The sequence below is a fragment of the Bombyx mori genome, chromosome 17 (genome assembly GCF_030269925.1).
Source record: "Bombyx mori chromosome 17, ASM3026992v2".
NCBI lineage: Eukaryota > Metazoa > Arthropoda > Insecta > Lepidoptera > Bombycidae > Bombyx > Bombyx mori.
The window spans coordinates 4049104-4070990 of NC_085123.1; the positions used below are offsets into that span (position 1 = coordinate 4049104).

At 38.3% G+C, this 21887-nt stretch overlaps 1 protein-coding gene and 1 long non-coding RNA gene across 3 annotated transcripts; one reads left to right on the forward strand and one right to left on the reverse strand.

Annotated features, from left to right (window-relative positions):
- The first annotated feature begins 235 nt into the window (after positions 1-235).
- LOC101740308 (V-type proton ATPase subunit e) lies at positions 236-6458 on the forward strand. Of its 2 annotated transcripts, none has more exons than XM_021347851.3 (4): positions 236-592; positions 2389-2436; positions 3732-3824; positions 6293-6458. In XM_021347851.3, coding segments are annotated over exons 1-4 (312 nt in total). In that variant the 5' UTR covers positions 236-422; the 3' UTR covers positions 6294-6458. The 2 variants fall into 2 exon arrangements, with proteins under 2 accessions (XP_021203526.1, XP_004921951.1); XM_004921894.5 differs by having other exon boundaries at positions 237-592; positions 3732-3819.
- A 2814-nt stretch (positions 6459-9272) lies between these two features.
- Positions 9273-10578, reverse strand: LOC134200417 (uncharacterized). The gene is made up of 2 exons (XR_009975337.1): positions 9937-10578; positions 9273-9397 (listed from the first exon to the last, which is right to left on the reverse strand). It is a non-coding gene; the product is annotated as an uncharacterized LOC134200417 (long non-coding RNA).
- Between the last annotated feature and the right edge of the window lie 11309 nt (positions 10579-21887).

Sequence of the window (21887 nt, forward strand, 5' to 3'; positions counted from 1 at the left end):
TCTCGCAGGTCTGCTGGAAGAGATTTCTCAAAGAAATAAGCAGTACCTTTGTACATAATTTTCCTATTACTCTGTACTGTGTCTTGTTTTCTGTGTGTACATAAATAAATAAATAAAAATAAATAAAAATAAGCAGCCAACATTCTGGATAATGCCAATTGGGAAGCATAATTCATGTATATACATCCTTTTTTCTGTTTCGAAGAAAAAATGTAAAACAATCTCAATTTTTATATCAACACATTTGACATTTAATACTGTCACTAACTCTAAACGTTATTTATTCAAAGAAAATCCGATCAGAAGAATTACTAGTGCTAGAAAATAATTCATTAGTTATTATACTTTACCAAACGAGTACAATACCAAGTTCCCTTAAGCCATTAAAACATAATTCGGTGGTTATCCTGTACTTAAGTGAAATGGCTTTCGTCACCGAACTTCCATACAGAGTGGCTCTCTCTGACGGAGACGTCCACAAAGAGAAACAAACCTGGGAGACGAACTACACACCCATTTACGTTATGACCACTATATTCGCTATCATATTTTTCATTGGGCCATTTGCAATCAAGAAAGGAGAAAACAAGTGGTAATTCCAGTTGAATTTGCTAGAGTAGTTGTCAGAGGTACAGCGTATCTCTGCTACCAATAAAACCCATTTCAACGCCATTGTATGTAGAAACTGAATCAGCTAAATGCGAGCTCTATTTAAAGCTAACGTTTGTTTTAAAAAAGAACTAAGTGCATTATGGTGGATACCAGCTAAATCGCAACTAGTCCTAATCTGTAGGTACCGTGATGGATTTCGGCGCACACCATGGGTTAGTATAGGTTTCGTATAGGAGCTGATGGAGCTCGATGAGACTTAGTCGGTAGTCGGTTCTTCGGGGTGGATTTTATTTTTTATTTTTTAATTGCTTAGGTGGGTGGACGAGCTCACTTCCCACCTGGTGTTAAGTGGTTACTGGAGCCCATAGACATTTACAACGCAAATGCGCCACCCACCTTGAGATATAAGTTCTAAGGTCTCAGTATAGTTACAACGGCTGCCCCACCCTTCAAGCCGAAACGCATTACTGCTTCACGGCAGAAAATAGGCGGGATGGTTCAAGTCGCGTGGAACCTTACGCTTCTTTCTCAAGGCGTAGTCTCCTAGGAGGAGTTGAAACAGGAGGAGGACCTCGATCTACTTATTCTCCCTCTTCTTCGTTAGAGGCGCTGTAGTCCGACATAAACCCGGTTTGCTACTCTCCTCGACCGGTTATCCGTAAACAAATTCCCCAAAAAAAGATTAGCGCGAAAGAGTAAGCCCCCTTTACATACTGTATCACTGTTATACCTGATTAGTATTATCTAATACCTGAGATATCAATTCCAGGCATTTCATACGAAACTTAGGCCAGGACAAAGATATTTAAAATGTTGTCACTCAAACTGTTTATATATTAACGTAATAAATAAGACTATTTTGTTTGTTACGTTGGTGGGTGCATAATCTCATGACTCATCTGGTGTTCAGTGGTCACTAGAAATATCACACTGAATTTAGTCACCTTGCTAAATGATTTTAGAGTTTCACGTCATTACGGATCCTCTCGATCCATTAACGGTGCTTTTAGGTACCACAAGCACCGGTGCTCGCAAGCAAGGGCTCGACGAGTGAATTAACCCCGTAGACACAGCCCACTGAGTTTCTCGCCGGATCTTCTCAGTGGATCGCGTTTCCGATCCGGTGATAGATTTTGCGAAGCACTGCTCTTGCTAGGGCCGGTGTTAGCAACACTCCTGGCTTGAACCCCGTGCTAGACGTCAAGGAGAACCTGAAATAACAACTCAAGGCTATCAGCATAGGTAGGGAAAAAAAATTTTAGAGTTTCAGTTATGTTGTATAACTATCTTACTCTTAAAATGGGAGATAATTACTACATTGCAACAGAAATGGGTGCTAAAGTGGTTTCTGCACGGGCTAAAAGGGCAGGAATAACTAAAAAATGTTTTAAGGGTTTTATTTGAAATTCATCCTTCCTTTATCGTGAAAGTTCTCCATGAATATATGTTCCTTCCAGAAGAGTTCAAAGCTGCCTTTGGATAGAAATGTGGTCAGAGACTCAAATTATAGCCTCAATTATATAACAACGTAATAAATAAAGACAGCCCGTGCATTCGTATCGAGCAACTAGATCAGGAAAGCAATTCCATGTCGACAAAAAACTAATCGCCTATCATAATTAAATAATATAGCTTAATAGAAATAATTAACTTAAGTAAACTAAGCTTAGTTTACGCTTAGTCTAGTTCTACGTCACACGAGAACCAACTAAGATATTATATCTAGCGTCATTTACTTCTTATACAAATGTGAATTTAATCTTGAACAATTTTCAGGATTATAAAAACTTGCATGATGCTGGCTTCTTTTTTCTTGTGGCTGTTGTAAGTGTTTCAAAATATATAACTGAATTCCTTTAAATTTATTGTACCGAGTGGACACAATATCTTCAACACAATATTGAATCGCTACCTGAAACTATAGTGGTAAGCGCATTTGGAGTCCACTTCGATAAAGCGGCACGACACGAGAACCCTCTCATCGTGGCCGCCGGTAACTACATTCCCGATCCTGCGGAAAGAATGGAAAGCAGTCGACATCGCCCAAAACACGTCATCTCGGATCCTCCCGATCCACTAACGGTGCTTTTAGGTACCTCAAGCACCGGTCACCGTTCTCGTCGAACCCGTCGCTTGCGACGAAGGGCTCGACGAGTAAATTAACCCTCAGACAGAGCCCACTGAGTTTCTCGCCGGATCTTCTCAGTGGGTCGCGTTTCCGATCCGGTGGTAGATTCTGCGAAGCAGGGCTCTTGCTAGGGTTCGTGTTAGCAACGTCGTCAGGTTTGAGCCCCGTGAGCTCACCTGAAATGAATTCACATACCTTGCTATGACCGTGCCGTCTACCTATAACACAAAGTGATCATCCTAAATTGCGGCATAGTTATCAAAATACCACAATGACCACCTATCTATTAGTCTCTAAGTCTATCTAAGTATCTAAGTTTTTTATTTTTATTGCTTAGAAGGGTGGACGAGCTCACGCCCTATTTGATGTTAAATGGTTTCCGGAGCCCATAGACAATGTAAATGTCGCCATCCACCTTGAAATATGAGTTCTAAAGTCTCAATATAGTTACAACGGCTGCCCCACCCTTCAAGCCGAAAGGCATTACTGCTTCAGGGCAGAAATAGGCAGGGCGGTGGTACTACCAGTGCGAACTCACAAGATCTCCTACCACCAGTAAACGGAATCAATTTTTCTATTTATCTAAGCATGATAGTACATAAATATTTACAAAAATACATAATAGATTCAAAAATAATATCTAACTAATAAATTCAAAATAAAAGCGTACCTACACATTGAATTTCCTTACAGCAAACCATTAGTAGTTCTCTTTTTATTTTTTTTATTGCTTAGATGGGTGGTCAAGCTCACAGCCCACCTGGTGTTAAGTGGTTACTGGAGCCCATAGACATCCACAACGTAAATGCGCCACCCACCTTGAGATATAGGTTCTAAGGTCTCAAGTATAGTTACAACGGCTGCCACACCCTTCAAACCGAAACGCATTACTGCTTCACGGCAGAAATAGATATATTCTCTGGCTGTATTGGAATAATGTGTCTTCATCTTTTTGGTTTTCACAAATACAAACTAAATAATTCGTTTACAGTTGGGTAACGGTGTACATAGCAGGAATGAACCCGCTGGTTGGACCTCAGCTACGGAACACCACTCTAGCTTGGATGGCTCACACTTGGGTATAGTATGTCCTACTAAGTTTTTTTTTTATTGCCCTTGTAGGCAGACGAGCATACGGCCCACCTGATGGCGAGTGGTTACCGTCGCCCATGGACTTCAGCAATGCCAGGGGGCAGAGCCAAGCCGCTGCCTACCGTTTAATACTCTCCACAAGCCTCGTTTGAAGAAGGACATGTCATAGCGCTCGGGAAACAACGTGGAGGGGAGCTCATTCCATAGCCGGATGGTACGTGGCAAAAAAGACCTCTGGAAACGCACTGTGGATGACCGCAGTGGCTCCAGGTAGTATGGATGAACTCTACTCCGATGGCGGGCGGTGCGATGGTAAAAACGAGATGCCGGTATCATCTCGAACAATTCCGCAGAGCACTATTCCTGAGAGCACTCGGAGATCCTAAGTGTATTTGTTGCAACCGCCTTAACCCCTATTTAAACGGGCTATGAAAATTGCATCTTGTTTGCTATTTTTCTTGACCAATATAGCTCAGTATATTTGCAACTTTACCCTTGCTCCAATTTTATTTTGCAATAAATTGCTGAGTGTAGCCCTTCAAGATTCGACAACTGGATTGCTGAGGAATTTTGCTCGTACACTCGGGACATATTGTGGCTAGATCTCGCAAGACAAAATGGTGGATACCGAAGATGTTGCTTGTGCGATGAGACAGTAACGGCAGCTACAGGTCGGACCTATACATCAGAGCAAAGACAATGTACGCCAATATTGCAGTGAAGTCAAAGCGAGATAAATCATAACTATAATGAAATATGTTGACAATATCGCCGTGCTATACAGTCAATATCGCAGCAATTGTTGCACTGTGTTGAGATGTATAATCAGCAACTTGGCGGCTATAATACTGCAGTCTGAAATTGTCAAAAAACTAGTCAGTTTACGACCACCTTTAGTTGCGTGAGTGACCAATCTGTATATGCGTCAATGTAGACTATATGTAGCTAACTATATGTAGCTACTGACCCCTCCGTCGGGTACACACACTAACGAAAATGTGTATTTACGATTACAACTACAAATAAAGGCGACGCGCGCTCGTACTTTGGCACAACTTTATTATCATACACGCAAAATTTGTAAGAATTTAAGGATGTATGTTTTTTACACTTTGACGCAAAAACCACTGAATGGATTTTGATGAAACTTTGCATTAATATAGCTCACACATCAGAATAACACATAGGTTATAATTTATAAAGATATAGTGTGAATTACCCAAAATATAACGATAAGTGTCAAGTAAGTAGAAAAAATCTGCCATCTGCGAGCTATTCTGGCGTGAGCGTCAAAAACCATTGCAGTTACACATTTATGTAATATGTAAAGTTTACCTTATCTTAAATACTCCTACAAAAAAACTTACGACAGCATATATCTATCTTTTATGCGTAAGCATTATCCCCAAAATAGTGAAGAGGAAAGATTCGATTTTTTGTAATGTTATTTTTTGTGTTAAGTGCTGTCAGTACCAGATTTGTATAAAAGTAAAATCAATAAGATCAATAATAAATTACAGTCCCCGAAGGGCGCGTCGCTAGTACAATATACATGTATTTGTAGCTGTAAATGGGCTGGTAAAAGAACTTAAACACGTCATATATCTCCAACTTATATTTCCCAATGACTAACATAATAACTACTAAGGTAAATCGCGTCTTCTGACCGTACGTAGGGGTAGGTACCCACGTCACGTTCATTTCTGTTTTTAAACAGTGAGACAGCCGAGCCGAGCAGCACAGAAAAATATTATAAAACTAGCTGACCCGGCAGACTTCGTAGTGCCTGAATCGATAAATAAAAGACATATCAAGGGGGGCCACATCAAAGGAAAAACAAAATTGTTTGTTTTTATATAATTCCGAGCTTTTTTTATATTTTCTCACCTTTTAAACTTTCCCTGGACTTCCACGAATAATTCAAGAACAAAATTAGCCAAATCGGTCAAGCCGTTCTCGAGTTTTAGCGAGACTAACGAACAGCAATTCATTTTTATATATAGAGATTAAGACCTTATATCTCAAGGTTGGTTTTCGTGTAGGTACGTTTATGAACTGCACAATAAACATCAGATTAGACGTCAACTAATTCATATGATAACACAGTTTTATTTGGTCAAACTTGGCACCGGGCTTATTAAAAATAACGTTTGTGATTAAAAGATAACATAAAATGCGTTTATAGCAAATTAAATTAATAAAATACACGTCTTCCGTTTTCCGAGTTACACTCAGTTTGTCCACCGTTGCGACTTGCATGGGGACTTGCATAACCTCCTCCTCTAGCTTAAAAAAAAACTATATGTCAAACATTCATTCGCCGTCTCTCTTACCTTCTAACACGACATCTCCTATCTCACTCACTCAGTCGTGCTCCATATTTGTCATTCACCTGACATTCTGTTCCTATATATTATATATATCTATATTCCAAATTGTATTGTACACATATTGTTTCAGGGTGAATCCGCCCTTGTCACTAAAACTAGCGGCGATACTAGCAGTAGTGGTGATACTGGCTCAGACGGCTAGTAATATTGGTATTAGAGAAGATCAAGAAAAATAAGAAGGATTTGTACTTTTTATTATGATTATTATGTGATTCAATAAATACTATTTTATGTTACCTTGTCTGCCAACCCTATGCCTAAACTTATCTTTTGATATTCTAAACTTGAATGTATGCAACATATTTTTGTGTACAAGAAAGTTATTCTGATCCTTCTAGAATACAGATAAGGCTCGAATTTCGTATTAATTACCGGTTAGTTAAAATCCACATGAAATCATTTTTTCGTTTATGTAAAAGTACGTTGTTTTATAAAACAAAACTTTTTTAGTTTTTAAGCTATTGCGTAGCTTTTATCGCGGGCTTTGAGCGCGGCGACCTAATCAAGAAATTCCGTAACGAAAATAAAACCTAACAGCCCCCACTCCGTCTACCGTGTAGCTCGTGTTCAACACATGCACACGGTGCGCTTGTGTAGTGTTTGTGAATAAGCGCGCGGCGTGACGTCGCACTGCATGCGCATCATGGAAAGTCTGCCCATCTTTCTCTCGCGCGGTCAAACTTATGAGTGTGAAGGGGACAGTTAATGTTTTGCTTGTGTTAATGTTTATAATTAATATAGCGTGGTCTTATTTTGTATTGTTTTAATAATAAATTATTATTGTCTAATTATAATTGCATAACTTGATAAAAAATTCTATGCAATAGCTTTACCGCGGCAGTCCCCGAGTTCCACACGTGTTTTTTATTTAAATTACATTCTATATTTGCCTGTAAATTAAATAGTTTAGCTAAATTCCTACCAAATTATTAATAGCAGTTTCTATTCGAGATATACAAATAAATGGTCGGGCGATAAGCCACACACGGTAATCTAGTTCTAAACTAGTATTCCCTGTGCTATGGGAACCTGATATACATACAACCAGACACACATAAGTATTTACATACATAGAAAACACGGGCGCAGTAAAAAAAAGCCTGGAATAAACCTGTTCGTCACACTGTTTTCCCTGAGTGAGAACCGAACCCACGATCCTCGGACCAGCAGTCAGGGACGCTAGCTACCACACCACCGTTACAGTCGGGTACGTTTTCGTTTATTAGAAATTACATTTAAATTATTATTATTATTTGTTCAAACGGGCGAACGAACGAACAACAATAAACTAAATCCCGCCTTGAAATATAAGTTCCGAGTCTATAAGTCTTAGTTAAAAAGTACAACAGCTCCGCGGCAGAAGTAGGCAAGTTGAATTTCTAAGATCTCATTTCTATGTCTAGTATCCTAAGCAATCGTAGCCCAAACCGAATTGGAAATGAATTCCCGTAAGTAAACGATAAACGCGTCCTCAAACATGCACCAATAAACGGGAATGCAATCAGAAAAGCTGACACATCACGAATCGTAATAGCGAACGCCCCCCAAAACAAATCCGGCTATATCGCGAAAGATCAAAATAACATTTGTACCGAAATCATTTATCAGAGCTGATTCTCTTTCCATTTGGCGTCCCCCGGCTCACACCACCGCTACAACGCCCAATGATCGTAAACTATATTATTTATTAAGTAAGAAAGCGGAAAATAAATTTAATATTTGTGTTTAAAAATAAACCGTTGACTGTTTAAATAGTTGTATGTTTCAAGCCAGCAATTAAATTAAAACTACACAATTTAAACATGAATGAAACAAAAAGAATAAATGTAGGTTTAAATAAGTCTGAATTTCATATTTAAGACGGCAAATCTCAATCAAGGCATCAAACCACGATCTTCTGATTCACTATATACTATTTTATACTACCCTTACTAAGGGTACCCATAAACTGAATAAACCAGCATTGATGTAAATATCCACCAGTGCCTGCACGAAAGAAATAGAAAAAATCATGTGTCTTTTTTGTACCTTTATGGTGGATGAAGCAATTTGGAAACAAGTGAAAAACGATAACATTCGTGTCATTTCTTAAATATTTTTATGTAACAGGTATAAGTATCGGCTAACTTTAGAAAATAAAGTAAAAATAAGAAAAATTAAAAAATTTCACACCACACTTTTATTTTTTCGCTATCGCTTATGTCCTGTACGCTCGTTCTTATAGCTAACGCGCACCAAGCTAATGTGTTTCAGGGGAATAACATCTTTGTGGGGTGTTCGTCATTAATACCTGTACGCAACGATTGCCAGATTAAAATTTAATATTCGTATTAACTTCACTGTCATTCTACTAAAGGCTTATGAATATTAAGATTGGATTAGGTAGTTAAAATTTCATCGTGTTAGCGAAAAAAGTAGACATCTAATATGTATTAAAAATAGAGTTCGTTTAAATTCTTATTCATTTGTTACAGTTAGTTTTCACTGATTTTCTCAAAAATACCTAAAAGAATTGTAGATTGTACGTTGTACCACGTGATTTTTTCAGGTGCTGCCTTTTTAATACGCTTTTATTAGCTTCAGACGTATGTATGTTTGTAACGGAATACACTATTTTTAATTCAAATTTATAAAAAAATATTTTCAATTTTTTATTTGGATTTTCTATAAAAGCGTATTTTGTTAGTTTAAACTATTATTTATTTTTCCTATCCTTCTTCAGATAAGAGAGGCACACAACAGAAGACACTGCATAATCGTGCTTCTGCAAAAATTATATTTAAGCAAATACAGATACCGATAGCAGAATCCCTTTGCTTAACGTACATGGAAAAAGTTTTCGTGAACCTTAAATAGTTACATTTGATAAAAAGGTTTGATATTTGATTGTGTCGTCCACCTCGTTGTTTTTGCCACAGATTCGCGCCATATTGAACGTCACCCCATCTAAATGATAATTCGAGGGCCCTCTTCACAATAAAAATTATTGCGGCCAGTTTATTTTATTACACTTGGTATTGTGTTAAAAATATACAAATAAAACGATGCTGTTCAGTTAATAATTTTATCTGTATTTTACCTCTTATGCAATTGTAATACGGATCATTGTATCTTGAACACAGAGAATTATAGGCTGTGAAACGATAGTTTTTGAACATAGTGTTGAATTGTTTTGCTGAAAAAATATCGATATATCGATTCTTTTGTGGGAAGATGCTCCCCATTGTCGATGTTTGAAACTATCTCTAACTATCTAACTTACTCTAATAAGTGTCTGATGTGTGTATGTTAGCTAGTTTATTATATGACCCATCATCACGTGTTGTACAAAAAGTTTCATCAGCTGAGAGTATTCATATCTTTGGAGTTAAAATGTCGAGTGCGATCCAGTTTTAGTGTCGCTAAAAGTAAAACACTCAAATAGACTTAATAAATATTGAGGTTTCTCAGTAGAACGAGGAAGTACTACTTAAAACCGGCTCAGATTGTGTTATAGACCGGACCTCCGCATACCAACAATTTTCAGAAGAGATCTTCCAAGTCGTCGGCGACCCACTCTGTCTGGCAAACCGTTGGATAGGCTGCGTATACGCTTTGCACACTCCTATGCTCTAAGGAGAATGATCTAGAAGAACTTCCAGTGCCGGTTTTCCTTCAAAGCTAAAACATAACCTTCAAACTAGTTTTAAGGAAAGTACGCTAAAGAATAAATACCCTAGCATTGGTCCATTGGCGCATAGTCATTCTTGTAATTATTATGTGGAAGAAATATAACAATGTTTTTCCTTTATTTTGACTTTTTAATTAGATAAATTATTGAATTGAATTGAATATCCACATTATATTGATAAAACAAATTCATCCTGCCGTGGGCGCAGAGCATGGTTTAAAACGCCTCTTGTTAATAAACTTCTTGCCTACCCTTCTTTATCCCTATCTTCTTTAGATCAACAATACAATCAAGTATCTTGGGCCATCAGATGCTAACAATAGTCCAGAATGAATGATTCCTATCAAGTTTAATGACAATAGAGTTTACATGTGTGACATAAGAATGAAAGTTGTTGTCATTAAAATGTTTTTTTTTTTATATTTATCGATAAACTCGCCGCCCTATACAGAAGCTGATGTACTACAAGGTATTGAACAAAATAGATAGAGATTTCGCGCCTCTTACCCTTTGACCAATACAGCCACAATTTCATCCTATTTACATTTCGAGAGGGAGCCTCCGCTGTAAATATTTCCTTTCAGTTTATGGTAAAAAGGTTTTTATTGCCGTGACCCTTTGATCAGTAAAAAATAAACGTTACTTTTGTTTTTCGTATCCTGTTGCCTTTTTTTTTTGTTTTAATAAAGTATAGGGCATTTTATGACGCAAATATTTTATAGTGTTGTCTTCGGTTTTTGCGAGCTGTCAATATAATTATTAAAAGTAGGTAGGTACATACTTTTACGGTTTAAGCTCACGTTTTTTATTGACTTATAGTATTACAGACGTTTCGAATAGTTTACGGCTTTCGTAGCTTACGACCTCGACTACGCTATATCAAACTGTAAAAGTAGTTTAATTACAATGTTATATTTCAATCGAGTGAGTTATTATTCGCGTCCCATTGAAATTGTATAGGGCTCACACCAGTAAGTAGGTACATAATCATCAAATTAGAAAATTTGAGTTAAAACAATTTATAGCAACATTTAATAGTCTCAGAAGCTGATAACCCACCATGTCATGCGGTAACTGAAACCCAGAAATAATTGTGCATTGTATATTTTAACTAATAATTTATAAAGTAACTGGTACTATTATTAAGAAATATTTTTACCGATCTTAATAAATTTCCACAGTAATCAACCACAAGACAAAGCTACCAACCCCACAGCCACATATCTCCCTTTTAAATCGCAATCAACGCCGCCATTTTTGGCGCCATTGTGAATCAAATTCCCGCCTTTTTGCATTTTTCCATTCGTTAGGCACAGATGTCAGATCTCGTAAGTGATAAGTTCTTTATTATTCTTGATGGTATTTTATCTGTATATTACAAATTTATACAATAATATTGTACTATTTAACATTAAAAGTACTATTCCAGCGTAGCGATTTTTTATTAATGAACAGAAAAACGTAATAATTATAGTAAGTAAGTAATATAAGTATAGCCTTAATTTTTTCGAAAACAGTTGCCATAAATGAATTCAGTAAATAATAAAAAAATTGCATTTTTTGATATACATATACAAAGAAGATTAATAATTGGTTGAAGTCTGTAATGATGATCCAACTCTTATAAGTTTAATCCAAGTTAAAGTTAATCAAATGAACTAGAATCTTATTTTTTAGATCTCAGTATGTGACTGCTGTCAGATATAACATAAATAACCAAAAAGCTATATAATATAAATGAACAATTCACAATTTCACACCGCACTTAAACTGCTTAATTGTACAAATTACAAAACTTAAAATAAATAAACAAGGAAAGCGTAGAAACTTCTCGAAAGTTCGTTTGAAACTAGATTTTCCAATTTGAAACTCCTTACCGATGAGACTCCAAACCTTTTTCACTCGGGCAATGCTACCGCGATTTATTAGATAACTTTGGTGTGACCAAGTTTTGGACGGTTGAAAATTGTCAACGTTTCTTATTTGTGTTCACAGTTCGTTTGAAGACATCAGAATTATGATAGACAATAAAAATTAAAATTTATTAGACAGATTTGTAATGGAAAAATGTATATTTATGTTCGTTTTTAACGAAGATTTTCTTTTTCTGTGACCAAGTTATAGTACCTAATAAGGATTATCAATACTATATTTAGTATAAAGAATGGTTACCTAAAAGATTGCGCAATAGCAAGTTTTATTTACACGTCGTTTTATTTGAAGTCGTCGTGGCCTAAAAGATAAGACGTACGGTGCATTCGTGTTGAAGCGATGCACCGGTGTTCGAATCCCGCAGGCGGTTTCCAATTTTTCTAATGAAATACGTACTCAACAAATCTTCACGATTGACTTCCACGGTGAATGAATAACATCGTGTAATAAAAACCAAACCCGCAAAACTATAATTTGCGTAATTACTCGTGGTAGGACCTCTTGTGAGTCCGCGCGGGTAGGTACCACCACCCTGCCTATTTCTGCCGTGAAGCAGTAATGCGTTTCGGTTTGAAGAGTAGGGCAGCCGTTGTAACTATACTTAAGACCTTAGAACTTATATCTCAAGGTGGGTGGCGCATTTACGTTGTAGATATCTATGGGCTCCAGTAACCACTTAACACCAGGTGGGTGGCCTGTGAGCTCGTCTACCCATCTGAGCAATAAAAAATTAAAAAAAAACACGGTAATAAAATACTGTATGCTTTGTAATATATTAAAATAAGTATCTAAGCTTTTGTTTATTTCATACATCGAGAGCCCGCGGTGCGACACCTACACTACACGCCTGCCATATTCTCTAAACACGGCGTATTCCACACGTCATCCTATTTTAATGGCTTTACGTGTAAAAGCAATGCAATGAATATTAATAAACATTCACATTGTATAATTTTGGAGCCTCTGGGTCTGCGGAGGGACTTCGGTTCCCTCTGTATTATGTACCGCATGTTCCATGGGGAGTGCTCTGAGGAATTGTTCGAGATGATACCAACGTCTCGTTTTTACCATCGCACCGCCCGCCACCGGAGTAGAGTTCATCCATACTACCTGGAGCCACTGCGGTCATCCACAATGCGTTTCCAGAGATCTTTTTTGCCACGTACCATCCGGCTATGGAATGAGCTCCCCTCCACGGTGTTTCTCGAGCGCTATGACATGTCCTTTTTCAAACGAGGCTTGTGGAGAGTATTAAGCGGTAGGCAGCGGCTTGGCTCTGCCCTTGGCATTGCTGAAGTCCATGGGCGACGGTAACCACTCACCATCAGGTGGGCCGTATGCTCGTCTGCCTACAAAGGCAATAAAAAAAAAAAAATTTTTTAAATTTTTTCAGATCTAAATCAACTTAAGATGTAACTTAAGACGTTCACGTTAGGTATCGGCTTGGCTCTGGCCCTGGCATTGCTGAAGTCCATGGGCCACGGTAACCACTCACTCAGCTGGGCCTTAAGATCTTTAGTTAAAGATTAAATAAAAGCTTTTGCTTCTAATTTACAAATTATTCGTCCGTTTTGATTTATACAGACGGTAAGCAACAGAATTCGTAAAATATTATTCCTTATTAAACACTCATAATCGCACATCAATTCAGCAATGCAAACAAATCAAGTTTTATGTAATTATTTGAGCAGCACTAGCGGCGTAATGGCGTCGCTTCCGGCTCGGCTGCCATTAGTGGCCATTTCCTTGCACCTTCCGGTCGCTTACAGAGACGCGGTGCGGCCGTATCTAATAACCGCTAAAGGCGTTAACTGCTTACACGTTACAATTTCATTTCCTTTTTGAATCTTATTATTAACGTTCTGCTTTTATTCGTGTAACTGTGAGCTTTTTGTATATTGCCTGAGTACTTTGATGAAAACAGTTTCTTTTTACATTAAAATCTACAAATTCTAAATATGAAATCATATATTTATGCTCTCGTTTGCCTATAGTGCCAAATAAAAAAAAATACAAACAATAAAAAAAAATCACATAGGTCACATCTATTTATCTTAGTGACGGCACCTAACTACGGCTCTAAGGCTCATAGCATCGAAATTAATTGGAATTTTCTTTTGAAACTTTGACAATGTATTCTTGAATAGTTTTGCATATCCGACCCAGGCGATAGGGCAAGGCAAAGCCCGAAATATGTCTTGTCGAATTCTCGGATCTTAGTGGTTTTAGACTCTCCAAGCACCAGTCCCGTCCTCGTCGAGCTCGTCGACAAGCGAACCCATAAACACAGCCCATTGAGTTTCTCGCAGGATTTTCTCAGTGGATCACGATTCTGATCCGGTGGGAAGTTCTGAAAAGCACTGCTCTTGCTAGGGATAGTGTTAGCAAATTCTCTCACTTTGAGCCCGTGAGCTCACCTACCCGTAAAACCGGATCCGAAATACTCACTTAGGCTACCAGCGAATAGGTAGGAAAAAAATTACTAACAAATTATGGAATAAAACAGTCATGATTTCGAACCGTCTAAGCTTATTTCATCCGCTAATCATACCGTTTTTAAAGTGTCAACACCGAGCAAGCGAATGACACATGAGACGAACTATCTACATTCGCATCTACGTTCATCTGCGTATCGAAGCAAAATATAAAAAGACAATGATATAACCGACTCATTACCAACAATGTCATGTTTATGAAAAGCGATAGTTTACAAAGCTATTAACGGAGTTATCGAAGAACGCAAACGCGGCCCTGAGTGGCGGAAGCGGTTGATTGAGTGTTGCCACGTGACAACTTCAAGCAAACGCGTCGGGTATTCAAGCTTCATTCCCAATAATAATAGACGAGTATTGGATTTAAAAAAAAAACAACAATATTTGTAGAAGTATTTCTTAAGACTGTTACGGTATTGAAATCGGTGCGGCCAAATTAAAAATTTGCGCTCCCAAATGAAACTTTTTAGTCAATATGAAAGAAACAAAACAATTATAAATTAATTGCGTCGGTGTGTGCTTCGATCTATGTTATTACTTCTGTGTCGTTTATTATCAAACTAATATATTTTGTGTGCAGAAACTATGTATATTGAATTTTGATGAAAACAATCGCCTGTTAAACTTAGATTTCCAGGTGGCTCCAGATCATTATAATATAACAAACAATTAATAGGCCATCTTAAAAGTATTTCTCTAGTGTATGTGTATTATACCAAAAAATTACCATCAAGGTCGGTCCGCATATGACTTATATGAATATAGTCGGATAGAGCATATTCGTATCTATATTTTTAGGGCGATAAAAGCGTATCTGAGTGAGTAAGACCGCTCTGCAAAGTGTCAAAATCTTGAAAAATTTAATAAGAGATTTTCACACCAATCTGGCCTGCTTCTGTCGCGAACAAGTCAAGATTTCCTGTTTGAGAAGTGGGGTAAGTATGCTAAGATACAATTGAAGCTTCGACTTCACGTTTCGTGGTGGGAATGAGACAGTTTTCACGTTGTTTGACATCTATCAGAAACTGTGAGCGCTCACCATACGAATGAGCGTGCGATCGTGAAATGCCATCTAGAAAAATTAAAAACATAATCTACATTTTATTTTTATTTCCTACCACCAGTAAAAAGATGCAATAAAAAGTTGCGTGAAGTATAAATAAATGTTTAATACTTGTAAGTTTTTATTAAACAAAATATGTTTTAAGTTTCAAAAATGTAGTACAAAATTCTGTTTACATCATGCGAACTATTTATCGTAGAAAATAAAATAAAAGCAAAGAAGTCAGCCACAAGCGAAGCGCAATCGCCCGATGGATCGGCGCGAGACGTCCGGAATTTTAAAAGGTAACACCCGTTTTTTTTTTTTATATAATATATTTTTAACGGTCCCTTTCTTTAGTGGAAACTTTACAAAGCTATTTACATTGGGATTCAAAACAGCGAGAACAAACATTGCGAATGGATTTTGAATACACGTTTTTATAATGTTCGTGGACCTGTGATGCGTAGAGAGAAGATGCATGTGACTAGGAGATGTGTGGAAATGGTAGTGCAAGGTAGAGGGGGAAGAGGTCGACCGAAGAAGACATAGATGGAGTGTGTGAATGACGATATGAGAGAGAGAGAGAGAGGAGTGAGTGTTGAGATGACGGCTGATAGAAGAGAATGGAAGAGAAAAATAAGCTGTGCCGACCCCACCTAGTGGGATAAGATGGAGAAAAAGAAGAAGAGTTTTTATAATGTTCGTAATTAAATATATAGTTAGGTAAACAAATTTGGGTTGACTTTTTCTTGGTCTTCGCGATTCGTAGATATAATTTAAACTACTTTTAAGGCTTAATTATTTTTTTATTGTAATAATTGTCATATCGTTTTAAAACTGCAAGTATGCCTATTCCGGTTTGCAAATTAAATAATGTATGATAAATATGAACCTAAAATTTGATTCTAGTAAATCCATTGGGTTTTGATTCATCACGGGGTGATTCGGCACTATACACGGATAATATAGTGCGCACAAGAGCTAAACAATTACAACTTATTTCGCGTTGTTTTTAAAAGGAAAAATCAATAAAATAAGCTATATAGGTATATAACATATATAAGCTTCTTAGCTCTCCGTCGATTTGCGTGAGCCTACTGTGTCGATCGATGATCACGTTGCGTGGAGTCAAACGAGAGCATTTATTTCATCATGGGCCTGCCTGGGCTTACAGTATATACCACTACTTTTACGGAACTTAAAATAATTACATAGGTAATCATTTTATGTTAATTCATTTCTAATATACCGTATCTGCCTATCTTAGTACTTATATACCCACATATTTGTTTGTTTACCTATGTATTCTCTTTAAAGTTTTTTTTATCTCCACGGAATAGTATTATAGTTTCCGTGAATACCTGGCTGAGCTGAATGCGGAAACACTTTTTTTTCTGTTAGGATATGTCTTTAATGTTTATCTTTTTATTGTAATGGCACAATAAATAAAAACAATTGCTTAAATTGATGGACGAGATCCGGCCTCCTACCTGATGTTCAGTGGTTACCGGAGCCCATATCATCTAGAACGAAAATACTGCCACTAACCTTCAAGTCTCAGTTTTTACAGTACAACGGCTTTCAAACCGAAACGCATTACTGCTTCACGGCAGAAATAGGCAGGGTGGTGGTACCTACACCTACCCGTGCGGACTCAAGAAGTTCTGCCGCCAGTAATAAATCTATGTTAATCATAGCGTAAACTATGATTGATTAACTTAAAAAATTGAATCAGATCTATTTCATAACGACATTAATTGTGTAATTATACCACTACACCCTCATTGATGCGTGCCCAATGACGCTAAATGAGCAAAACCACAAAATGGCGAAAATGGCGCTGCCCGCTTCACCATTATATTGATTTCGACGCCATTAAAACGAACCGGAAATTAAAAAGAAATAAAAACATATTGCTTTCCCGCGCGTCCCGAAACTTCGTCCAATTTGTATACACGTTCCATTTTCGAACATCGTTTTATAAATGAAAAACAAAAAACGGCCCAACGCGTCCGTTTAAATATCGAATTTCGAACCTTATTTGAAATGATTCTAAATTGAAACTTTATGTTGGCATTTGGACACGGGATTCTTTTCAATACGAACCGAATGTAGGGTAGGTAGATTTTATTTGGCATGCCATTATTGTCAGCGCGTTATGATTATTATATTATCGGGCGATAAACGAGCATAAAAAAAGATATATCGCGTGGAGGCAATCATCTCAATCGAGGATTACGTCGTTATTACAGTGTTTCATGTGGATTTATCGGGAATGTTGCCCGCTAATTAGATATCTGAACCGAATGTGGGGTGTTTGAATCGATTATACGAAGCTTTAGCGGTGTCAGCTATTGCTTGATTTGAAACATTTAAGCAAAAATGACTGTTTTAGCAATCCAAAAATTAGTTAATATAACTTTAAAAATATATCAGTTTTAGACATATCATCATATAGGTACATATCTCACTCATAATCTCATTGCTATTTCGGTCTCTCTTGATGTAACTATACTCTGTGGCATTAACAAAGTCGAAATACCTACAATATTAGATAAACACGCGAAAATAATGTGATCCACAAATGTTTCTTCAGAGTACACCTCATAAACAAACCGACGGTTTGAGGAAACTCACGACATCCTGTTTCCCCCAGTTCAACGCGTCTTTTAATAACGTTAAAGACTCAGCGGAACTCTTGGCTGTTGTGGTCTTCGACTTCAGCCAGACCTCCGAGGTTCACTCATATTCACACATACTAACCCATAACAGCTCGCATTGGTTTAGTTTTGTTTGCTTATAGATTGATTCTTTTTTTTTTTATTGCTTTGATGGGTGGACGAGCTCACAGCCCACTGATGTTAAGTGGTTACTGGAGCCCATAGACATCTACAACGTAAATGCGCCACCCACCTCGAGATATAAGTTCTAAGGTCTCAGTATAGTTACAACGGCTACCCCACCCTTCGAACCGAAACGCATTACTGCTTCACGGCGGAAATAGGTGGGGTGGCGGTACCTACCCGTGCGGACTCCCAAGAGGTCCTACCGCCAGTGAAGTTATAACGGCTACCCCACCCTTCGAACCGAAACGCATTACTGCTTCACGGTGGAAATAGGTGGAGTGGCGGTACCTACCCGTGCGGACTCCCAAGAGGTTCTACCACCAGTGCATTCGTATACATTTCTCTCTCGCACTTGTAAAATTTTCTGGGGATCATCACAATGACCTTTGGCCCACGCATAAGGTCCGTCTCGACATACTTTACCCGAAGTAGGAAGTACCCCCCCGAAGCGGAGTATAACGTCCCTTCGTAACAAGGTAACAGTTCATAAAGCTTGCATATATAATGCCCTATGCAAGTGCGGTGTTCGCTCAAACTGCCCGTACCCACAGAAGACACCCTTTATTCTCTTCAATCCCGTTTTAGCAGGATACTAGCCTTCCAAGCACCGTATTTCGCGAGAAGCGTCTATCTTCACGACGACCTAGGCTTCGTATCAATCAGAAAACATCTGAAAGCAGCGTCAGAACGGTACTTCGCAAAAGCGGTCTGTCATGAAAATCGCCTCGTCGTATCCGCCGCTGAATACTCCCCGACTCCGTCTCACGCAGGAGTAAGTCACCATCGACGCTGTAGACATCTTGCGGATACCTCAGAATTTTTTATGGGACATTTCATTCGAGAGCTGTTGAAAATCTTTTTGAAATAAAAAGTTTTGAAATAACTTTTTTCGAAAACGAACAATCTTCTTTGTTATTTTATTCATTCTATTTATTACGGGCTTTTTGTGGTTTATGAATTTTATGTATTTTCATAAATTAGAAATAAGGAGATCCGTAGAAGAACCAAAGTTGGTGACATAGCTCGTAGGATTAGCAAGCTGAAGTGGGAGTGAGCAGACCACACATCGCGAAGATCTGACGGCCTATTGAGCAGAATATACCCACATATTTGTTTGTTTACCTATGTATTCTCTTTAAAGTTTTTTTTATCTCCACGGAATAGTATTATAGTTTCCGTGAATACCTGGCTGAGCTGAATGCGGAAACACTTTTTTTTCTGTTAGGATATGTCTTTAATGTTTATCTTTTTATTGTAATGGCACAATAAATAAAAACAATTGCTTAAATTGATGGACGAGATCCGGCCTCCTACCTGATGTTCAGTGGTTACCGGAGCCCATATCATCTAGAACGAAAATACTGCCACTAACCTTCAAGTCTCAGTTTTTACAGTACAACGGCTTTCAAACCGAAACGCATTACTGCTTCACGGCAGAAATAGGCAGGGTGGTGGTACCTACACCTACCCGTGCGGACTCAAGAAGTTCTGCCGCCAGTAATAAATCTATGTTAATCATAGCGTAAACTATGATTGATTAACTTAAAAAATTGAATCAGATCTATTTCATAACGACATTAATTGTGTAATTATACCACTACACCCTCATTGATGCGTGCCCAATGACGCTAAATGAGCAAAACCACAAAATGGCGAAAATGGCGCTGCCCGCTTCACCATTATATTGATTTCGACGCCATTAAAACGAACCGGAAATTAAAAAGAAATAAAAACATATTGCTTTCCCGCGCGTCCCGAAACTTCGTCCAATTTGTATACACGTTCCATTTTCGAACATCGTTTTATAAATGAAAAACAAAAAACGGCCCAACGCGTCCGTTTAAATATCGAATTTCGAACCTTATTTGAAATGATTCATTACAAATGAATTACATGATGAAAATAATGTGATCCACAAATGTTTCTTCAGAGTACACCTCATAAACAAACCGACGGTTTGAGGAAACTCACGACATCCTGTTTCCCCCAGTTCAACGCGTCTTTTAATAACGTTAAAGACTCAGCGGAACTCTTGGCTGTTGTGGTCTTCGACTTCAGCCAGACCTCCGAGGTTCACTCATATTCACACATACTAACCCATAACAGCTCGCATTGGTTTAGTTTTGTTTGCTTATAGATTGATTCTTTTTTTTTTTATTGCTTTGATGGGTGGACGAGCTCACAGCCCACTGATGTTAAGTGGTTACTGGAGCCCATAGACATCTACAACGTAAATGCGCCACCCACCTCGAGATATAAGTTCTAAGGTCTCAGTATAGTTACAACGGCTACCCCACCCTTCGAACCGAAACGCATTACTGCTTCACGGCGGAAATAGGTGGGGTGGCGGTACCTACCCGTGCGGACTCCCAAGAGGTCCTACCGCCAGTGAAGTTATAACGGCTACCCCACCCTTCGAACCGAAACGCATTACTGCTTCACGGTGGAAATAGGTGGAGTGGCGGTACCTACCCGTGCGGACTCCCAAGAGGTTCTACCACCAGTGCATTCGTATACATTTCTCTCTCGCACTTGTAAAATTTTCTGGGGATCATCACAATGACCTTTGGCCCACGCATAAGGTCCGTCTCGACATACTTTACCCGAAGTAGGAAGTACCCCCCCGAAGCGGAGTATAACGTCCCTTCGTAACAAGGTAACAGTTCATAAAGCTTGCATATATAATGCCCTATGCAAGTGCGGTGTTCGCTCAAACTGCCCGTACCCACAGAAGACACCCTTTATTCTCTTCAATCCCGTTTTAGCAGGATACTAGCCTTCCAAGCACCGTATTTCGCGAGAAGCGTCTATCTTCACGACGACCTAGGCTTCGTATCAATCAGAAAACATCTGAAAGCAGCGTCAGAACGGTACTTCGCAAAAGCGGTCTGTCATGAAAATCGCCTCGTCGTATCCGCCGCTGAATACTCCCCGACTCCGTCTCACGCAGGAGTAAGTCACCATCGACGCTGTAGACATCTTGCGGATACCTCAGAATTTTTTATGGGACATTTCATTCGAGAGCTGTTGAAAATCTTTTTGAAATAAAAAGTTTTGAAATAACTTTTTTCGAAAACGAACAATCTTCTTTGTTATTTTATTCATTCTATTTATTACGGGCTTTTTGTGGTTTATGAATTTTATGTATTTTCATAAATTAGAAATAAGGAGATCCGTAGAAGAACCAAAGTTGGTGACATAGCTCGTAGGATTAGCAAGCTGAAGTGGGAGTGAGCAGACCACACATCGCGAAGATCTGACGGCCTATTGAGCAGAATATACCCACATATTTGTTTGTTTACCTATGTATTCTCTTTAAAGTTTTTTTTATCTCCACGGAATAGTATTATAGTTTCCGTGAATACCTGGCTGAGCTGAATGCGGAAACACTTTTTTTTCTGTTAGGATATGTCTTTAATGTTTATCTTTTTATTGTAATGGCACAATAAATAAAAACAATTGCTTAAATTGATGGACGAGATCCGGCCTCCTACCTGATGTTCAGTGGTTACCGGAGCCCATATCATCTAGAACGAAAATACTGCCACTAACCTTCAAGTCTCAGTTTTTACAGTACAACGGCTTTCAAACCGAAACGCATTACTGCTTCACGGCAGAAATAGGCAGGGTGGTGGTACCTACACCTACCCGTGCGGACTCAAGAAGTTCTGCCGCCAGTA

Bases quoted from the DNA above. Each gene is read 5' to 3' on its own strand.
- LOC101740308 (XM_004921894.5), top strand. From the start codon at position 423: ATGGCTTTCGTCACCGAACTTCCATACAGAGTGGCTCTCTCTGACGGA. The intron at 593-2,388 runs GTAATTCCAGTT...AACAATTTTCAG, and splicing joins AAGAAAGGAGAAAACAAGTG to GATTATAAAAACTTGCATGA. The intron at 2,437-3,731 runs GTAAGTGTTTCA...ATTCGTTTACAG, and splicing joins TCTTTTTTCTTGTGGCTGTT to TTGGGTAACGGTGTACATAG.